Source organism: Lissotriton helveticus, chromosome 10, assembly GCF_964261635.1.
Source record: "Lissotriton helveticus chromosome 10, aLisHel1.1, whole genome shotgun sequence".
In the NCBI taxonomy this organism is placed as follows: domain Eukaryota; kingdom Metazoa; phylum Chordata; class Amphibia; order Caudata; family Salamandridae; genus Lissotriton; species Lissotriton helveticus.
Window position 1 is genome coordinate 157,074,877 of NC_136071.1, and position 18,497 is coordinate 157,093,373.

The 18,497-nt window shown below is 46.3% G+C and overlaps 1 protein-coding gene across 2 annotated transcripts in view; it reads right to left on the reverse strand.

Annotated features, from left to right (window-relative positions):
• IQCE (IQ motif containing E) overlaps positions 1–18,497 on the reverse strand; it is a 313,633-nt gene that overhangs the window by 201,672 nt on the left and 93,464 nt on the right. For both annotated transcript variants that reach the window (XM_078664993.1, XM_078664994.1), the window contains 2 exons: positions 16,014–16,086; positions 5,946–5,992 (listed from right to left, as the gene is read on the reverse strand). In XM_078664993.1, coding sequence (XP_078521119.1) covers positions 5,946–5,992; positions 16,014–16,086 — 120 coding nt within the window. The remainder of the gene's footprint in view (positions 1–5,945; positions 5,993–16,013; positions 16,087–18,497) is intronic.

Below are 18,497 nucleotides of genomic sequence, written 5' to 3' on the forward strand. Positions count from 1 at the left end.
TGGACTATGTGTTTGTGCCCAGTGCGTTCCTGAATAGAGTGCGGGAGGCGGGGATCTTGCCAAGAGGGTTGTCTGACCACTCCCCGGTGGCCGTCAGGGTCGAGCTGCATAAGAAACGACAACCGTTTCGGTGGAGGATGTCCTCGTGGCACCTTCAGCAGACCGACTACATCCAGCATCTACGGCGTGCAATTGCTCATTACTGGCAGGAAAACCTAGTAGAAGACATAGACGCGGTCGTGGTCTGGGAGGCAATGAAGCCCACCATACGGGGGATAGACATCGCATGGTGTGCGGCGGCCCGTCGACGACGTCGGGAGGCTATCGCTGAGGCAGCCACGCAGGTGGAAACTTTGGAACAGCGGTGCCAGGGAGGGGGAGATGAGGTGGCGGTGAGGTTCCTGCTGCAGGCACAGCAGTCCTATGCGTCTGTGTTACTTGATGAGGCTAGGCAGGCGTGGCTGGCCACGCGGAGTAGAGTATATCAGTGGGGAGATAAGTCCTGTACAATGCTCCATAGGCTATGTCAACGTACCCTCCAACCACTTACGCTGCCGGGCCTCACTGATGGGGATGGCGTGGCGATCACGGACCCAGCTGAACTAGCTGCGAGTTTCGCCTGCTATTATATGGAGCAATATGCTCCGCGGGATTGTCTATCGGCGGACGAGGTCGCTAAATTTATTGATGACTTACCTCCGAGGGCGGTCTCTGATGAGACCAGGACAGCGCTAGACCTTCCCCTAACGGCGGAGGAACTAGGAGCCGCATTGGGACAGCTCAACACAGGGAAGGCGCCTGGGCCAAGCGGCTTCCCGAGTGAATTCTATAGGAAATTCCAGCTCCAATTGGGGTCCCATTACCGGAGTGCACTGGAGGCGGCGCGAACACAGGGTAGACTGCCACCTGACTGGCGACATGCCGAAGTTGTGGTCTTCCAAAAGCCGGGCAGACCCCCGGACAGACAAGACTCCTATCGCCCAATATCCCTGCTCAACATAGAGGCTAAACTACTAGCTAAGGCAATCCACCCAGACCAGGCCGGCTTCATGCCACATAGGGCGACGCGGTACAACATCAGACGGGCACAGGCAGCGGTCGATGCTATGGGGGCCACGGGGGAGCGGGCGGCTCCGCTACTGGCAGATATAGATAAAGCCTTTGATTCGGTTAGTTGGGCATACCTGTTTGCGCTCCTGCCTCGCCTCAATCTGGGCCCGGTTTTTATCTCGTACATCAAACTGTTCTATACCGATATCACGGCATCTGTGTGTGTCTCCGGGGAGGTCTCAGAGAGGTTTCCAATTGGCCGGGGGACCCGACAGGGATGTCCACTCTCTCCGTACTTATTTGCACTGGCTATGGAGCCTCTGGCCTCTTGGGTGCGCATTGACGCACAGATGCGGGGCTTTGAGTGGGGCGGGAACCTCACTGATAATTGCATTATATGCAGATGATGTCCTCTTCTTTCTTACTGATTTACATAGATCGTGCCCCGAGTCTTGGAAATTATGCGTATTTTCGGGAAGGTGTCGGGCCTTTGTCTAAACCCGTGTAAGTCCACCCTGTGGGTGTTGGGTGGCGGGGTTGAGGCAGACCCTTGGGCATCAGCGTTGCAGGTAGCGGCCGGGGGTTTGAAGTACCTGGGAGTGTTCCTCTCAGAATCCGCAGATATTGCCTGGGAACGTAATGTGGTACCAGTGTGGGAGAGGGTCCAGACGGATGTCAAAACGTGGTCCCGGATGCCTCTTACTATATTCGGTAGGTCTGCGATCTTCAAAATGGTTGCGCTCCCGCGCCTCTTATACCAGCTGCAGAGCTACCCGCACCTAATCGCTCCCCAGTGGTTTCGGCAGGTCAACTCCGTTCTGGGCCGTTTCCTGTGGGCTGGAGGTGCTGCCAGGGTGGCGCTGCGGACCTGCTTCCTGTCCACGTATTGTGGTGGCCTGGCCACGTCGGACCTATTGTCCTATTATCAGGCCTCCCACTTGCTGGTACTTAACGAATGGTGGTATGGGGACAGAGGAGACCCAGCATATGCCCTGGAGCGCTCGCTGATGGGGGACAACTCGCTCCATATGATCCTGTACTCTGCCAGGCTGCGGAAGAAGTTGCCATGTGCCACGCGAGTGGTCTTTGTTATATGGCGACAAGCGTTGCGTCGCATGGGCTGGTGGGGTAGATTAACGGCGGAGACTCCATTGTGGAAGAACGGGCGGCTCCCCGAGCTGGCCTCATTGACGGGGTTTGGTGGATGGGACACCATTGGGATCTCGTCATTAGGTCATGTGCTGACCGGGGTCACTCTCAAATCATTCCAGGAGCTCAGCACTGAGTTCCATATGCCCAAGACCCAATTCTCTCGGTACCTACAGTTTCGCCATGCGCTAGCACCTAGCATCGCTGGCATGGAGTCGCTACCGGAATTCAGCCCAGTTGAAGCGAAAGTCTTCATGGGAGACCTCGGGGATAAGAAGGTATCCCGAATCTATCAAACACTGGTCACTCACTGCTCCACCTCCCTACTTCCCCTCAAAGATGCCTGGGAGAAAGATGTTGGTCCCCTGGATGAAGATGATTGGAGGGAGGCCCTGGAGTCCCCGAGGGGGACTGCCATTGCAGTACGACTCAGGCTAATCCAATTCAAGTACTTACACAGGGCCTATTACACCCGGGAACGTCTGTGGAAGGCGGGTCTGATTGTGTCTCCGGAATGCCTGCGCTGTGGAGTTGAAAGGGGTACACTGCTGCACACTGTGTGGTCGTGTGCTGGCCTGACCAGATTCTGGAGTGGTGTTTGGAGTGTTTATCAGAGGTATTGGGATGGGATCTTCCCCGCACCCCTCGATTGGGGCTCCTCCATGTATTGGAGGGTGTAGGTGGAAATATATACAAGCGCCATCTCTTGTTACTGGGGCTTGTTGTTGCCAAAAGGGACCTGGCACGAGCATGGAAGGGAGAGCGAGCCCCCCCCCCCCTGTGTGCATGGAAGGCTGGACTGGACTACTTTATGGGGCTGGAGCGCCCGGTGTTTGAGGCCAGAGGATGCCCCCGTAAGCATTATAAAATCTGGAAAAGGTGGGCGGAGTATAGGGGGTTGACTCTGGATCCTCCTGCAGAACCAGAGGAAGAAATACGGGTGGAGGATGACCCTCAGACCTAGGGAAGTGCGTCATACCTAGCACATTACGACCAAGTACTGAATGTTTTATATGCTCACGTGCATAGGGTTAGGGAGGGATAAGGGGTGGACAGAAGGGCAGTTGGGTGGTTGAGGAAGGTGGGTGGAGGAGGGGGGGGTTCTTGTTTTCCTCTTTTCATTGACTGGACTTTGCAATAATGCTAAAATATGTCATGATGCTTGGTGGTGATCTCCTGACTGTGGAGAGCCACATATATGCTTTTACCTAATCAATCAATAAAATTTGTTGTGAAAAAAAAAGGAGGAACTGGAAAACTACTCTAAACTTTTTTTTTCATAACCAATTTTTATTGATTTTATTGATATAGTCAGTAAAGGCATACATGCAGAAAAACAAGCAAGCACTGCATCAAAGCATGGCAGGAGTACAATCTCAAAATGGCGACGGGGACGCCCTAGTTAGCCATTAGAGCATGAAGGAGAACCTATTAATGCTTGCCACAGGTCTACAGCCTCTCCAGGGGGTTTCAGTCCTCTATCACCCCAACCCATTACCCCACATTGTGCGATATTTCTTTGGACATCCCACGGTCCCATACAAAGCTTTTTCTTGCGCGCACACTAATTCACCCCCAGCGCCATCGCTTCATGGTATGTGCGGTCGAGTTTAGCCAGTTCGCCGCAATGTCTCTCTTGGCCACCATCAGGGCTGTGTTCAGGAAGAGTTTGTCCACCCTGGAGCTGTCCAGCCCTTCCGTGACCCCCAGGAGCACAATGAGCGGGTTCAGAGGAACCTCCCAACGCAGGACTTGACTTAGTTCTCCAACCACCAAGTCCCAAAAGCGCGCAACTTCAGAGCAAAGCCATACCATGTGGACAAAACCAGCCTGTGAGAGGTTACAGCGAGGGCAGGACGCATCAGGGCTGAGCCCTGCGCGGTGGAGGCGCAGCATAGTAAGATGGGCGGTGTGGAGGTAGTATATTTGGACAAAACGGAGCCGCGCCAAAGCTGTGATTGCTTTGGGTGTCATTAGCGCAACCCTCCAGTCCTCATCCTCCAGAATCCATAGCCATCCCTCCCACTGGTCCCTGAGTCGGTGTAGTGTGTTAAGAGTGTTGTTCGTGAGGGAGCGATAGATACGGGAAATCCCTCCGTTCCCTAGGATGCTGGTCATAGTTTGGGCTTCGGGTGGGCTATATTCATGTAAGGAGGTGCCCTCCGAAAGGTGGGAGTGGAAGGCGTGACGCAGCTGCAGGTAGCGGTAAAACTGTGAGGGATGCAAGGAATACCGGGTTTGTAGATCTTGAAAGGTGGGCAGATGATACCCTCCCCACATGTCTCCCAGCTGCGAGATCCCAATGAGATCCCACGTCCTAAAGCCAGATAAGTTGGTGACCTCCCGGAGCCAGGTGCCCTGCCAAAGCGGGGTAGGTTGAGTCACTTTGCCCGACCACTGGGTGTGGCTCTAAACATTTTTAAAAAACAAAACCTAGGACCAGGTAAAGTAGCTTGTGAATCAACACTGGGATAGATGCGGTCTTTTGTTTGGTCAGCAGTTTCAAAGATGCTATCATTTAGAAATCAAGATGCAGGTTTCAACACTGAGCTTCCGGGCTGGCTGGATACCAACTTTGTGAAAGGCTACCACATAAACCCCTGGTAAAGTCTACAAAGGAATGGTATCTGGGGGCCTGAGGAGACAGAGTGCCTGTACAGGATCTGGCACGCTGCCTGGGAGGTTTATCACAGATGAATACACTTGGATAACAGAGTTGATTCACCACAGCATGATAAGCTTTCAAAGGACTTTTACCCTTTAATGGTGTTAATAAGGAGTAAAGGAATGTCAAAGATGTTCTCCTTTCTCTTATGCTCCTTTCTGGCATGATCTTCTCTCAGCTGCACTGTCTCAATTAGTCCATTCCCTCTATATTAATATTTCCGAATAGATGGGTCCTTCTCCTTTATGTGGTAATAGGGGTGTCACTAAGGTGATGGTGAAGTGGCAATGGAAGCAGGCATCAAAAGTGGTGCTCAAGCTATTTCTGGTGTACTTGGCATTGTGTCTGAGAAAGGTATAACTAAACTAAATTGTCGTCTTTAAATAAGCATGAGAATGAATGCCTCAGCCATGGAACTCAGTGAGTTGGGAGAAGATAAATGCTCATTCTTTCCATCAGCTTTGGTTCATTGTTGTGGAAGAGTTACTCATCAATTTTACAGCTACCCACTGAGATATCTTCAGAACAAAGTTCTTTATGTTTAAATGGGATGTTACAGCTAGAATAGTGAATTCAACTGAAACTAAAAAGGTATGGCTCCTTTGAAACCAAAAATCTGGAACATGCACGATCTTTTAGTGTCATCCTACAATTCTTTGAAAGAAATAACCTTTGAAAGCTTGCAGCTCTAGAGCTGTTGTTTTCTTCGAGCATTACGCCTGGGTTTGTTCTCTGCATGATACATTGTTCAAGAGGGTCCAGATAATATGTATAAGAAAGACCTGGGCGTTGGATATCAAATACACACTACATTAGGGTAAAGGTTGTAAATGCATCATATACTAAGAATTATTATTGTCTGTGCAATGTTCAGGGAAACCTTTCCAAAGGTACAATACTTGTAGCATTGAACAATTCAGGATACTAAAAAACTACAGTTGTCCATGAATTTCCTCCTCACCAGAATATAACACAGAGTGGCATTTCAAGGTGTAGACTTGCCTTAAATGCAATAATTATAGTGGTTTACTGTGATAAAGAAACAACCCTCATGTAAAAAAAACACAAAAAAAGCCCTTACTTTTCTGTTGCGTCTGCTTTTGCCAAAAGTGCCTGCAATCGTTGAATCTGTAAAGTACAAAAGACAAAAGACAATTACCAACCTATACATGTATAAAATAAATACATTTTTTAAATGAAGTGTCAAGCACAAGATATAGAGTTAAATGGGCAGAAACTCTTAAACGTTGCACTAAACTACATCTCTGGATTAAGTAAATGTTTCAAACTCAGTTGGGTTCTCCTGGCACATCCTTAGTGAGTCTAACAACCAAAATTCTAGCGAACACACCCTGCACTATTGTAGTACTAGTTGAAATGCTCACTCCACCCACTATCACTGCTAGCTTTGTGCAGAACGACAATATTATTCTCCTATTTCTAGATCAATTGGTAAACAGTACCTGGAATCAAGCATGTTAGTGATATACTTTTCGATCCACAGTACCAGTGAAATCACACGCTCAGTGTAGTACTGAGCGAATTTAAACCCTAGTGAAGCAAAGGCATAGGGAGACAAGCCGTGACTTTTACTGATCCCACAATAGGAAAGAGGTCTTCCGACTCTCAACTCTGTGCTGTTGTGTGAGTTATGGTTTCCAGAGGTAACCACTACTGTGCATATCAGTGGTTCCGTTTTAATTTGTAATCATAACTGTCCTTTATATGCATTTTTTAAGTGACGTTCATGGATTTTGTTTTTAATGTTCATCAAGTTTATAAACAATAGTATCCATATATTCACTTTAACTCAGTTTTTCTTGAATTTCTGGATTTTTTGATGATTAATGCTATCCAACTTTCCGCGTGCTTGTGTGCCTAACCGTGCATGGCCATCTTTCACTGTGTATTTTAAATAGTCACTCTTTCGTTGTTGTTAGATATATTCCCCTGGGGGACTGAGAGTGCCTTTCTCCCTCACTCTCTTTTTGCTTGCAGTAACCTAGCAGCGTGCAGCTGCGAGAGCTTGTGTAGTTCTTCCCTCTTGGTCCAACGTGATCAACATTACGAGCGATTTTTGAAACGACGGTATGGAGAATTTTGGCCTAACATTCTCTAATGAAGAAGTGGACGCCCTTCTGGCGGACCCTAACCTTTTTGCTGACCCTTCAATAGCACAGACAATATCCCAAACTACTGAATGGGACAAGTTGACAGAACAAAAGAGAAGTAGGATTAGGACATTCCTGCATGGTACAATTCTAGCCTCCTACTTACGGAATAATGTCGCTCCAAAGGGTCTTCTGGTGACTAACGCACCCCGTATCTTTTTGGATGACATACAATTCAGGAAGGACTGGGCCCAGATCGCGTGGCATTGTACCTGCGACTGGATAGTCCTCATAATTAAGACTGCCCTTAGACTGTCAGAGGCAATATTAATTGAGATACAGCTCACAGAGTCTCACTTTAAAGCAACTTTAACAGGGTACAAGAAAGACTAGACGAGCTGAATAAAGAAATTAATGAGTATAAGGATTCCCTGGCCCAATCTAAAACTCAACAATTTCAGAAGGACCTAGCCAAGTGGTCTTTTGACAAGGTCTATCCCTATGCCAGCGCTACCTACACTCCGCCAACAACAAGATCTGGTAGCACAGACGGTTCCGACAATGACTCCACAACTAGTGGCTCCAGTGGGGGCAATGCTAGGTCACGTCAGAGAGGCAGAGGTAGGAGCAGGAAGCAATCCAACTTTCCACAGAATTGGCAACACCTCCCACAAACAGGGATGGCTGATTTCCAAGGTGTCTATCACCCGGCAAACTATCATCCCATGATGGGTTGGAACCCCCCACCCTTCCCACCACCAGGCTTTCACCAGGGAATGTATCGCCCGCCTTTTTTATCACAGGGCCGGAGGGGCCGTGGCAGAGCGAAAGGGAACAACCAAGTGCATTGGGAAGAAGAAGAAGCAGTGGGAGACAACACCCGCAGCAAAACTCAGGATCAACGAGCAGGCCCGAGCAACCAGTAAGCCTAGTAACAAACTTATCCCAAACAGTGCTTACAAAAACAGAGAGTGCGGTCCTAGAAAAGGGATTGGGATTTATTCCCACGGCCCGCTTAGATCGTTTCAAGCTGCACTGTGAGCTGTCGGAATTTTTTCGCAAACTTAAACTCAAGAGTTTCTTTGAACATCAAACATCAGGAGCTGATGAAAGCAGTAAGGGCGACACAGGGTTGCGCTTAAAATCTACTTTTATGCCCCCACCACACTGTGTACCCCCAGAAATTGTGGCTTTCGAGCAAGCAGTCTTTAATGAGATCGAGTCCTTTGAGGAGAAGGTACCGTTTAAGAACATGACAGCTCGTGAATTCCAGGCCCTCCGTTCTCTACAGGAGAACACCAGTTTGGTTATAAAACCAGCCGATAAAGGCGGAGGAATTGTGCTACAGGATGCAGATACTTATGATAAAGAATGCCGCCGCCTCCTTTCAGACACAACTCCTCTTGCACAAGATCCAACTATGTCCCTTCGGGCAACAATCCAGGAACTAGTTGAGGAGGCTGAAAATCTTGGACATATCACCAAACATGAGGCAGATTTCCTCATGATCAATAAGGGGACAATACCCTATTTTTACACCTTGCCCAAGACGCATAAGAACCAGTCACCTCCCCCAGGCAGGCCGATTGTCTCGGGAATTGGCTCGCTTTTGGAACCCCTGTCGCGTTATTGCGATTTTTTTCTCAAACCTCTTGTACAGGCAACAAGTACTTATCTAACGGATACTAAGAGCCTTTTAGCTCTCCTACAGGACATGGAATTGGATGAGGATCCCATCTATCTAGTCTCACTAGATATAGAGAGCTTGTATACGTGCATTCCCCAAGACGATACCATCAGGGTCTTGGAGTCTACTCTGGAAGAAGCCGTTTGGGAGTACGTGACCCCTAGGGAATTTGTGATCTCATGTGCCTCGCTTGCTCTGAAACATAATTTCTTCGAATACCAAGGCAACCTCTATTTGCAATCAAGAGGGACCTCGATGGGCAGTACCTTTGCCCCAAGTGTCGCAGGTCTATACGTATTTAATTTTGAGAAGAAGTTCATCCTAGCAGAAGATAACCCCTACCTGTTTCATCTGAATTTTTTGAGGCGTTATATAGATGATATCATCATTATCTGGCAAGGGCCAGAGCACAAACTGCTTGAGTTCTTTACCTGGATAAACAACTGCGATCCCAACTTGAAATTTACACACACATACCATCAGGATGAGATGGTGTTCCTGGATGTGGTGATATCAAGAGTGGGGAATACCTTACAGACCAGGACGCACCACAAACCCACCGCAAGGAATAACTTGCTGCATTTTACAAGTTACCACCCTCGCCCCCTTCGTGAGAACCTCCCTTATGGGCAATATTTGCGGTTACGAAGGAACTGTTCGGATGTAAATACATTCAAAGATCAAGCGTGTGATTTGACTGCAAAATTAAAGGAACGGGGGTACCCTGAGAGAATTTTGAAAAAAGTTGCAAACGCGCCCGGAATCAAAATAGGGACGCCCTGCTGGAGGAAAAAGTCAAAAAGGAGGGAGAAATACCACTAACCTGTGAAACTACTTACAACAGTGCATCCCATATGGTCGCGAAAACCATTCGGAAATATTGGAAAATTCTGGAGATTAATGACCATCAATGGGAGAAGCCTTTGTTCACCTATAAAAGAGCAAGGAGTATCAAGGATTCCCTTGTGCATACCCGCCCTAAAATACAAGCCCCTGTTCAGGAGAAAACCATCACAGAGACATGGGGCCTTCCACCGGTGACTGGTCATTACCCATGCGGGTCGTGTAGTGTCTGCCACCTGACGAAGTCAACAAAACAACTGAACCTCGAGTCGGGATCCATCTGGCACCAACGGTCTCACACGAATTGCAATTCCTCGAATGTTGTTTATATGATTACTTGCCCATGTGGCTTACGCTACATAGGGATGACTTCAAGGAAAGTAAAGCAACGGGTGTGTGAACACCGGAGTAACATTAGATGCCGCAAAGTGTGTACAAAAATGACAGAACACTTCCTAGCGGCGGGTCACACTACTAATGATTTGTCCTGGACTGTGATTGAGCAGCAAAAACCTGTTCCCAATTTACAACAAGCCTTATTTGAAAGAGAACAGAGATGGATCTACCGTCTGTCTACTCACCGCCAGGGACTTAATGATAACATCCCTTGGGGTACGGTCCTTAAATGAATTTTCCTTACACAAGCAGATGTGTGTCCTCCTTGCCTTCTCTCTGTCTGGTGGGTTGGATTGCTGCCTCTCTGGGTAAATTCATACCGGTCTGTAGTCACTTTCACATACATTCCCAAGTGACTTCAGGTTTGCAGTTTGGCTCAAGGGACCAAACTTAGTAACCCTTATTGTCTGTGCCCTTGATGGTGATTTAATAAAGTTTTCCCTCTTTTTTGAGAAAACGCTTCCCCCCTTTTTTCAAAAAAGAAGCGCTGTATTGGCTTAACAATGGGAACACCATGAACGATAATGTTACCTGAAACGAAGTTCCCACGCCATGTAGTGACGTTTTTTGCCAATGTTGTCACACGTGACTTGCAACTATGGCCCCTTTCCTCCGGGCTTGAGAGGGTTATCTCAATAAAGTTTTTTTCACTCAATAGACGTAAAACGTTGCTGCATTGCCGGCAATAATGTTTTCATATCTGTAGAGTCAGGAGTCCTGTCAGAGGACAAACCAGCTGCATCTGGTTTCTGGGGCCCACCCTCCAATGCATGCGGGGGTCTGGCGAGAATCAAACTGGAGTTTTGGCCTGACTGCTCTCAGATTTGCCCATCGTGCTCCCCGGTGTATATCTCCAGAGGGGGCTAGGCAGAGTGCAGCAGTAGGGCACCTCCATGAGATCACAGGCTATAGTATCTTAGGGACCCTACATGTCAATGGGACAAAAGGGTTAAGGGAAGTAAGGAGTCCAGGTCCACCTCGACCCACAGCCAAAGAGAAAATGCGCAGGCAGAAATGTGTGTACAGGTATTCTGGAACGAGGTGTGTTCCGAGTTGAGGTAGGATTTCCGGGCGTTTACCCCCTCAGTGCGTGTAGTGTTCAGTCCAGAGTAACCAGGTCAGGAGAGGGTAAGTATCCACCACTAAGGGTCAACCGGATTAGCAACGAATACCCATGTCCTCATGATGAAGACAGGAGAGTGATGTTGAGGGTGGCCACTAGAAGCAGGGGAGAGACAGGGTCCTGTCTCGTCCCCACTAGCAGAACAGTTTGGCAGGGCACGAGCAGACACAGTACCCTCGTCCAAGCGCTATGTTCAACTTGCCAAGTTCACATGCACAATCACAGAGGGGGTCCGCCAAACCTCGATCCTCTAGATAAGGGTCCCAGATGCTTAGATGCTGCAGAACAGCACCAGAGTAGCAGAGATCAGAGGCCCGCTCTCCCCCAACTTTAATGCCTTGGTTAATATGGCTGCATGGTCAGATCCCGGGCTCCCCTCATGGCTACCCGCCAGACTGGCCATCCCCAACAGAGCTTGATGCAGCTGATATGCGGACCCCACTGACCGGCAATCAGGAATCCCCTGTGGCCCGATGACATCAGGAGTCAGGCTAGCTACACAACACAGGGCAGGCATCCCGATGCCAGCGCCCCAGGCAGAAAGGCGCGGGTACAGGCGTCCGGCCCCTGCACTCCCAGGTGTCTTATCTGCAGCTGGCCGCACCCCCACGTCACTCCCAGTCGACAACCTCTCCTCACCAGTGGGGGGCCAGCCTCCGACCCCGTGTGGAGACGTCCGGCGGGAAGTGGACTGCTGAAACCAGTCTACAAAGAGTCCAAAAAGGACACCAAGTGGCCTTGCCTAATCGAAGGCAGCTGCCATTGTCAGAGCAGTAACAGACCGCGGTATGGAGGAGCTCCCAGTTTGCGATCCTGGGGGCTTAAAGTTAGTTCAGTGGTGTCAGGGGCAACACCAGGAGAGCAACCATCCCCTTAGCCAAAGTGCACTGGATGAGGCAGGATGACGGTGGATTATTTTCCTGGACTGCATGAGCACCGTGGGAGAGGGGTCATCTTGTGCACTGGCTCTCTGGTGCCCCAGGCATAATATACATTAAACAGAAGTATGTTTGGTAGCAGATGTGGTAAAGTAATGTAGATTTATTAGCAACAAAGAGAATGAGCTTTCATCACTAGAAAGCCAGGGAGAGAGCACTGTTTAAGCACTAGCGATGATAATATATATTCAACATTTGAGTGAAGAAATTAAAGGAATCAAATGGTCTAACGGCAAGGGCGGTCAATCTCAAATCTGGGGAACCGGGTTTGAGTCTCGGCAATGACGCTCAACATCCTGTGATTCTGGGCAAATCACTTAACCTCCCCATGCCTAACAAAAATGAAAGTGCCCTTGTGTAACACAACTGGTGCTCATGTAAAGCGCTCTCATACCGGATACCTTCTGATCAAGTTCGTGCTATCTAAAACTCTGGAAAAAGATGATAATAATTAATGCTTCATCACTTTAGAAGAATTATTTTAAAATAATGAGAACTACTGTTCTCCTACTCTTATCAACAGTGGTGTAATTAGCAGCTAAGTAAACCACCAAAATGGTGTCTAAACAGATAAAATATCAGTCACAGATTTGACAGCAACAACTACTGGGTTGCACCATGTGTTGGTGGTTTCATGCTCTGAAAATGCATGAATGCCAGTATAGATTCATTTTCAATATGGTAGACATGTAGACACACCAATGCTGTGACCATACATGTGTGCTGTAACTCTGTCGGGCGTGTTGCCCATTACAAACTTACAGGTATGTAGTTGGGGTAGTATGGATAAAAGATGGGAAACAATACGTTTATATAATTTTTCAAACCTATATGATGGGCATTCGGAGAAAAATGTTCTGAAATTGTGTTGAAATGTCCAAATTTTTAGTTGAACTGTAAGAAGGTTAAGATGTACCTTTCTTATCTGTATTTTACTGCCAATGAGTATATACATAGTAGATATGGATGTTCGACATAGATATGTTTCAGTGTATGTACGTCTATTGCAGTCTATTACAGAAATGTCATCTCTTGGAACGTTTAGATTTGTACGCTACAATAATGAGAAAAGGTAAGTTACAATATGCATACCTTGATTAAGGGCATACAATAAAAATGGAGTATTCAAGTAGGAGTGAGGTTAGTAATATGAATGGCAAAGAAATAAGAATAGAATTCAGTGATTCCGAAAATATTTCAAAATCTAATAATAGGTCACTATCACAGTGTAGTTAATCGACTGATTTCGGGGTTTGTTATACTTTGTTATGAAACATAGTCAGAGAAATCAGCCTGTGCAACAATCTACCCATGAGTTAACTCCACCATACCCTAATACAAATGCTCTTACTTTATAAACATTTTTATGAAAACATACCCATTGGTAGTTTTTAATTGTAGGTTTCTGAGCCAGTCCTGAGGAGGCCCAAAGAAGGATTTGATAGGGGCTGAACGCATCAATTCATGAAGTCTACCCTGGGTACACATATCTGGCTGAGCCCAATACGCACCCCATCCTATTAATAGCTCATTGATCCTACGGTGATTGACCCTATGGTGTTGACCACATATAGGTCACTCTTACAGACCACAGCTCTGCAATGTTGGAAAAGATGCAAGTCTAAACTGACCGCGACTCCCTTATTTACCCCAGTAATACCATTAGTTGGTTTGTCCAATGCAGACTCTCAATCGATATTTACAGTTGAACAAATGCTAACATGGACTAAAGCGGGATTGGAGACAGTAGGGGACTGCTATCAGGAGAGTGTAGTAATCCCTTTTGAGGAATTAATGGAAAACCACCAGGACAGTTCCTACAGTATGTGGCACTGGTTAGCACCTTTGGAACATTATGGGGGAGAGGTCAGGAAGAACCAGAGACACAAAGTATTGCATGCACGCCTTACATTGGGTAGGACTGGACACCAGGTAAAATGGTTTTATGCAGACTTGATTAAGGCATCTCTTACACCATGAGTATGCTCAAGGACAGATGGGAACAGACCCTAAACAGAGAACTTACCGACTAGGAATGGGGCAAAGTATTGGTCTTCCCCAAGAAGATATCTTGCGACACTAGATTGAAAAACACACAGTTCAACTTAATGCACATGACCTACATGACCCACCACGGCCTCGACATTGCATACGGAGGAGACACACATAACTGTCCGAGGTTCAACTATGAAAACGCACACTTTATACACATGACTTGGGCCTGTAACACACTGCGCCAATTTTGGGGTGAAGTAACATTAAAGATAAACACCACACTAGGGGAACGTTGAGTGCCAACATCGAGGTATGTTTATTAGGACTCTTTCCCCGCCCACCAAAACGGAAAGTCGGGAATAGATTTATAGATCTGGCTTTGGCCTTGGCAAAACGGTGGATAGCAATGTCCTGGAAAACCTGTACTGGACCAAGAATAGACAGCTTGAAAAGAGATGTAAATAATTGCGCAGGAGCTGAGAGTAGGGCCTTGATGAGGGAAGAGGCACGAGGACTAAGGCACCGCCCCATAGACGACCAATAGAAGTAACTGCTAACTGATTGGGAATACCCATAGCAGACATCTAGTGAAAAAGAAGGGAGCAGGGAAGCGAAAATGACGAATGAACCAGAAACAGTCAAAGTGAGGGAGCAAGGGTTCATGCTACCGAAGACATAACTATATAGAACACTATAGAGAGTGTACTAGATCCACCCAGGTGATAGTGCAAGCTGAGAACACCCAATGGAAACAATCCCCTTGAGAGGTAAAAATCCCCTTAATTTCACTGAAGAGAACTTAATTTACCCCCTTTACCTGCAGAGTTCAGGTCTAGGTTCAACATTTGTTTCCTTTTTTTATTAGTTTTCTTTTTTAATTTCCTTATCGATAGTTCAATATTAAAGCATAGAACATACCAGGCATTTATAAACTCCCTGAAAGAAATACACCAGTTATTTATATTATTGTCACAGCTAGCTACAGCATATAAAATGGAGGGAACAGTTGTGCGAAAATGGAGGGAGTAGACATTGTGACAAAGGGCAGAGACTAGCTGACAAGTTATAATATACAAGTTGGGTATTGTGATTTATGTAATGTCACTGTCTTCACTGCAAATGTGTAACTGAGAAAATACCAATCAGAATATGCTTTAAATAAAATACAAGTTGGGGTGCTCAAGGATTCTGTGTAAAGAAGCAAACTGGGTCTTTTTCGTTACATTAATCTTAATTTTCAAGAATGTTTTGTTTAGTTAACAAAACAACATTTAATTAAATACACTTCAATACAAGGAATGTTAGTTTTTTGTTATTAGTAAAACGTTAAGACATTTGGAGTGTAGGGTAAATGATTAATATAGGAGACTGTGATCTACAATACACTAACATTTCCTCTGGCTTGACTTATCTAAAAAATTCCTCCTGGAGAGTGTTTATTTTGCCATACTGTCGAAGTTTACTGGGAACCCCCCATCCTCAGTATCATGTTGTTTGGATGTCTGTATTCCTTATTAATGGGATTTGGATTTCTACATAAATGATGAATTATAAAATGATTTTTTTAATTAGATTTGATGGAGTGATTGCTGATAAGTGAAATTAAGGGAGAATAATTGATCTCAAGTACTAACATACATTTTATTTGCCTCAAACATATGTACATAGTATTTCATTTAATATAGTGTTTACTATCACTTGTGTGTCATTGTAAATAATAAATGCTATTATGATCAAACTAAGAGGTAATCAATGTATTAACTGATGAGATGAATGGCAAAATCACCGTAACAGTATTTAACATGCAACTGCCAATAAGTTCTCACATTGCAGCTTAAGTGATTTAAGGGAAGGTGAGTGAGAGGAGGAGAAAGCTGAGAAAAGAGGAGGAACAGATAGGTGAGGGGGACGACGAAGAGAGGGAAGCAGGAGAAGGGAGAAATAGTATGTGTGGAATATACCTAGTTCAATGTTTGCTGCTGCAGAACCAATGGTCTTTCAACCCATAGACCCTTTTACCTTCCCTCATCTTCTTCCCAAACCCTGACCCAAGTACCTCCGCATAGTAGGTTTCCATAGCTATCTTCATTTCTTCTAGGCTGGTTGCTTTTAACTCTGTTTGAAGTTTGCTGAAACACAAAGTCAAACATGTGATTTCACAATCCTAATGTGCAATTCTAAGATGGGACTGTGTAACAGAATGTACAGTATGATACTTTCTGATCTCAGGTGTAAAGGTAATAGCATGCACATTTAGAGATCACAGTCTCTGTCAGGAAATAGGTTAACCAGGTTCAGTTAGACATGAGTTATGCCGGTTAAGATTGAGGTGCACATTTTGAAGACTTCTCTGCTACCAACATAAGAACACACCCATTAACTGGTGCGGAGAGCTTTGTTTTTTGTCTAATACAACTCATATATTGTATGTGTACAAGAAGGAAGGGAGTATGGTAGGTTCATATATCACCAAGACTGAGATAAAGCAAAATAAAGCACCTAGACAAGTATCCAGAATCATTACCACCAGCATCAAACAATTATCAAAATGCAGAAAACAAATTTGTTTATATAACCACATGTAGGTTATAGTAGAGTGTTTATTCAGGTTTCACATTAGAAAATCATTTTTAAAACATATATAAACAGTTAAATTAACATTTTACACAAAATAGTATTCAAAAGGTAATATGATATTTCAATTAAACTTTTCACAGATTTGCTACAAAATATAAAATTGAGTTCCACGATAAACAGTGTGGACCTGAGTGACATGGCTAGGCAACAACAATAACCTTTTTGAATGAAAGAATTCCCCCATTAATGAGTCAAAGTCCACTCCTGATTTTTGGGTGCCAATGCACCTCAGAGTTGGATGGTGCCATTTCCCCCTCACACCCTGGGCCCCGATGAACAAGTTACTTATCTTCGGTAATGATGTATTTGTAAGAGGCATACTTCAGTTATAGATTTCTTACCTTAGAACTACCCCCAGGCGTCAGGCTGGATCCAGAGAATTTTTCTGTAGCAGTATCCCTGTGCGTCGGTAGGTGGATTTAGTCGAGTACGCGTCCGGCGTCGATGTGGTGGTGTCCGGGATGACGTGGTGGTGTCTACTAAGACGCTTCAAAAGGGGGTGGTGATGGACAGAGTATCTGAATTAAGCAGAACACTCCTACCCAGTCAAAAGATCAGGGCTTGATCCATCACCGTTTTTTAGCTCACTGCACCATCCCAGTTCAGAACCTGGCTACATGCAAATTAGTCTGACCCTGGCCCAGTGCATCATGGGAACAGGGCAGACCAAACTACCAAGCCAATTCTTTACTGGAAAGGAAACAAGCTTCCGGGGACCGGTTTCTGGCATTACAGCCATCTTCGGCCCGGCTTGCTTGAATCCTGATGGTGCAGTGAGCAAGGGACTCACATCTGAGCATACCCTTCCACACTTGCGGTGGCCAAAACGATTCAAAAGGGGGTGGTGATGGACAGAGTATCTGAATTAAGCAGAACACTCCTACCCAGTCAAAAGATCAGGGCTTGATCCATCACCGTTTTTTAGCTCACTGCACCATCCCAGTTCAGAACCTGGCTACATGCAAATTAGTCTGACCCTGGCCCAGTGCATCATGGGAACAGGGCAGACCAAACTACCAAGCCAATTCTTTACTGGAAAGGAAACAAGCTTCCGGGGAACGGTTTCTGGCATTACAGCCATCTTCGGCCCGGCTTGCTTGAATCCTGATGGTGCAGTGAGCAAGGGACTCACATCTGAGCATACCCTTCCACACTTGCGGTGGCCAAAACGATTCAAAAGGGGGTGGTGATGGACAGAGTATCTGAATTAAGCAGAACACTCCTACCCAGTCAAAAGATCAGGGCTTGATCCATCACCGTTTTTTAGCTCACTGCACCATCCCAGTTCAGAACCTGGCTACATGCAAATTAGTCTGACCCCGGCCCAGTGCATCATGGGAACAGGGCAGACCAAACTACCAAGCCAATTCTTTACTGGAAAGGAAACAAGCTTCCGGGGACCGGTTTCTGGCATTACAGCCATCTTCGGCCCGGCTTGCTTGAATCCTGATGGTGCAGTGAGCAAGGGACTCACATCTGAGCATACCCTTCCACACTTGCGGTGGCCAAAACGATTCAAAAGGGGGTGGTGATGGACAGAGTATCTGAATTAAGCAGAACACTCCTACCCAGTCAAAAGATCAGGGCTTGATCCATCACCGTTTTTTAGCTCACTGCACCATCCCAGTTCAGAACCTGGCTACATGCAAATTAGTCTGACCCTGGCCCAGTGCATCATGGGAACAGGGCAGACCAAACTACCAAGCCAATTCTTTACTGGAAAGGAAACAAGCTTCCGGGGACCGGTTTCTGGCATTACAGCCATCTTCGGCCCGGCTTGCTTGAATCCTGATGGTGCAGTGAGCAAGGGACTCACATCTGAGCATACCCTTCCACACTTGCGGTGGCCAAAACGATTCAAAAGGGGGTGGTGATGGACAGAGTATCTGAATTAAGCAGAACA